Below are 1175 nucleotides of genomic sequence, written 5' to 3' on the forward strand. Positions count from 1 at the left end.
ATTACAAAAAAAAAAAAAAAAAAAAAAAATTCATTGGCCCAATAACCCAACCCAATAGCCCAATAGGTTTACTAAACTAAATTAACTATTCTATGGGAAAAAAGTCATAAAAGTTGGCATTATAATAGAAATAGGCACTTGTTGAGGTAAATATTAGAAACTAGTCTTAGACTCTAGAGTAGACTAAATAAATATGGGATCGTGAGATTGAGCCATCGAGGGCCATACCAATCGTAAACGGTTTAAACGCACAAGGGAAGAAGCATAAAAACAACAACTCCTTTGTTTTTCAAAGTGTTAAAAATCTTCTATGGACCAAAAAGATGTTTATATAAACAGTTTACTACACAAACTTTGTACGGTTACTCGTAAGTACGGAGTTAATGCCACTAAAGTTACATTTGCCCTCCTTCTTTTTTTTCTTCTTCTGTCTTCCATCAGTTTTGTTATCTTCTTTTGTTTCTCCTCATGACGTTCTCGACTTCACTCTCTCTAATATTAGTTAGTAGCCTTGGAACATTGGTGGTGGTGGTGATGCATATTGGTGGCCGATGGATGGTGGAAGGATGAATTCTTCACTTGGCGGTGGTGCTTCTACTGTCCGTGTCGGTGCTCGTGGCGGAGGAGAGTTGACCGGTGTTTGTGTTGGTGGTGAACTCATCTTTGGTGGTAAATGCGGAGGAGAGTATACTGGTGGTGGCGGTGGTGACTTTACTGGCGGTGGTGTTGGGGAATATACCGGCGGTGGAGGAGGAGAATATACAGGTGGTGGTGGGGAATATACTGGCGGTGGAGGGGAGTGAACAGGTGGTGGTGGTGAAAATACCGGTGGAGGTGGTGGCGGTGGAGAATAAACCGGTGGTGGTGGTGAATGGACAGGTGGTGGAGGAGAGTGTACTGGCGGTGGTGGTGAGTGGACTGGTGGTGGCGGCGGTGGAGAATGTACCGGTGGTGGTGGAGAATGTACCGGCGGTGGTGGTGAATGGACTGGCGGTGGAGGAGAGTGTACTGGGGGTGGTGGTGAATGAACTGGTGGTGGCGGCGGTGGAGAATAAACCGGTGGTGGTGGTGAATAGACTGGTGGTGGAGGCGGTGGAGAATATACCGGCGGTGGTGGTGGAGACTGAGCTTGAGGCGGAGGAGGGCTACGCCGGAACTTCACAGGAGACTGATCA

The 1175-nt window shown here is 46.9% G+C and overlaps 1 protein-coding gene across 1 annotated transcript in view; it reads right to left on the minus strand.

Annotated features, from left to right (window-relative positions):
* Nucleotides 121-1175, minus strand: part of LOC104766907 (pollen-specific leucine-rich repeat extensin-like protein 3) — a 2892-nt gene continuing 1837 nt past the window's right edge. The window contains exon 2 of the mRNA XM_019240578.1: nt 121-1095. Within this exon, the coding sequence (XP_019096123.1) occupies nt 503-1095 (593 nt within the window). The 3' untranslated portion in view covers nt 121-502. The remainder of the gene's footprint in view (nt 1096-1175) is intronic.

The sequence above is a fragment of the Camelina sativa genome, chromosome 19 (genome assembly GCF_000633955.1).
Source record: "Camelina sativa cultivar DH55 chromosome 19, Cs, whole genome shotgun sequence".
NCBI lineage: Eukaryota > Viridiplantae > Streptophyta > Magnoliopsida > Brassicales > Brassicaceae > Camelina > Camelina sativa.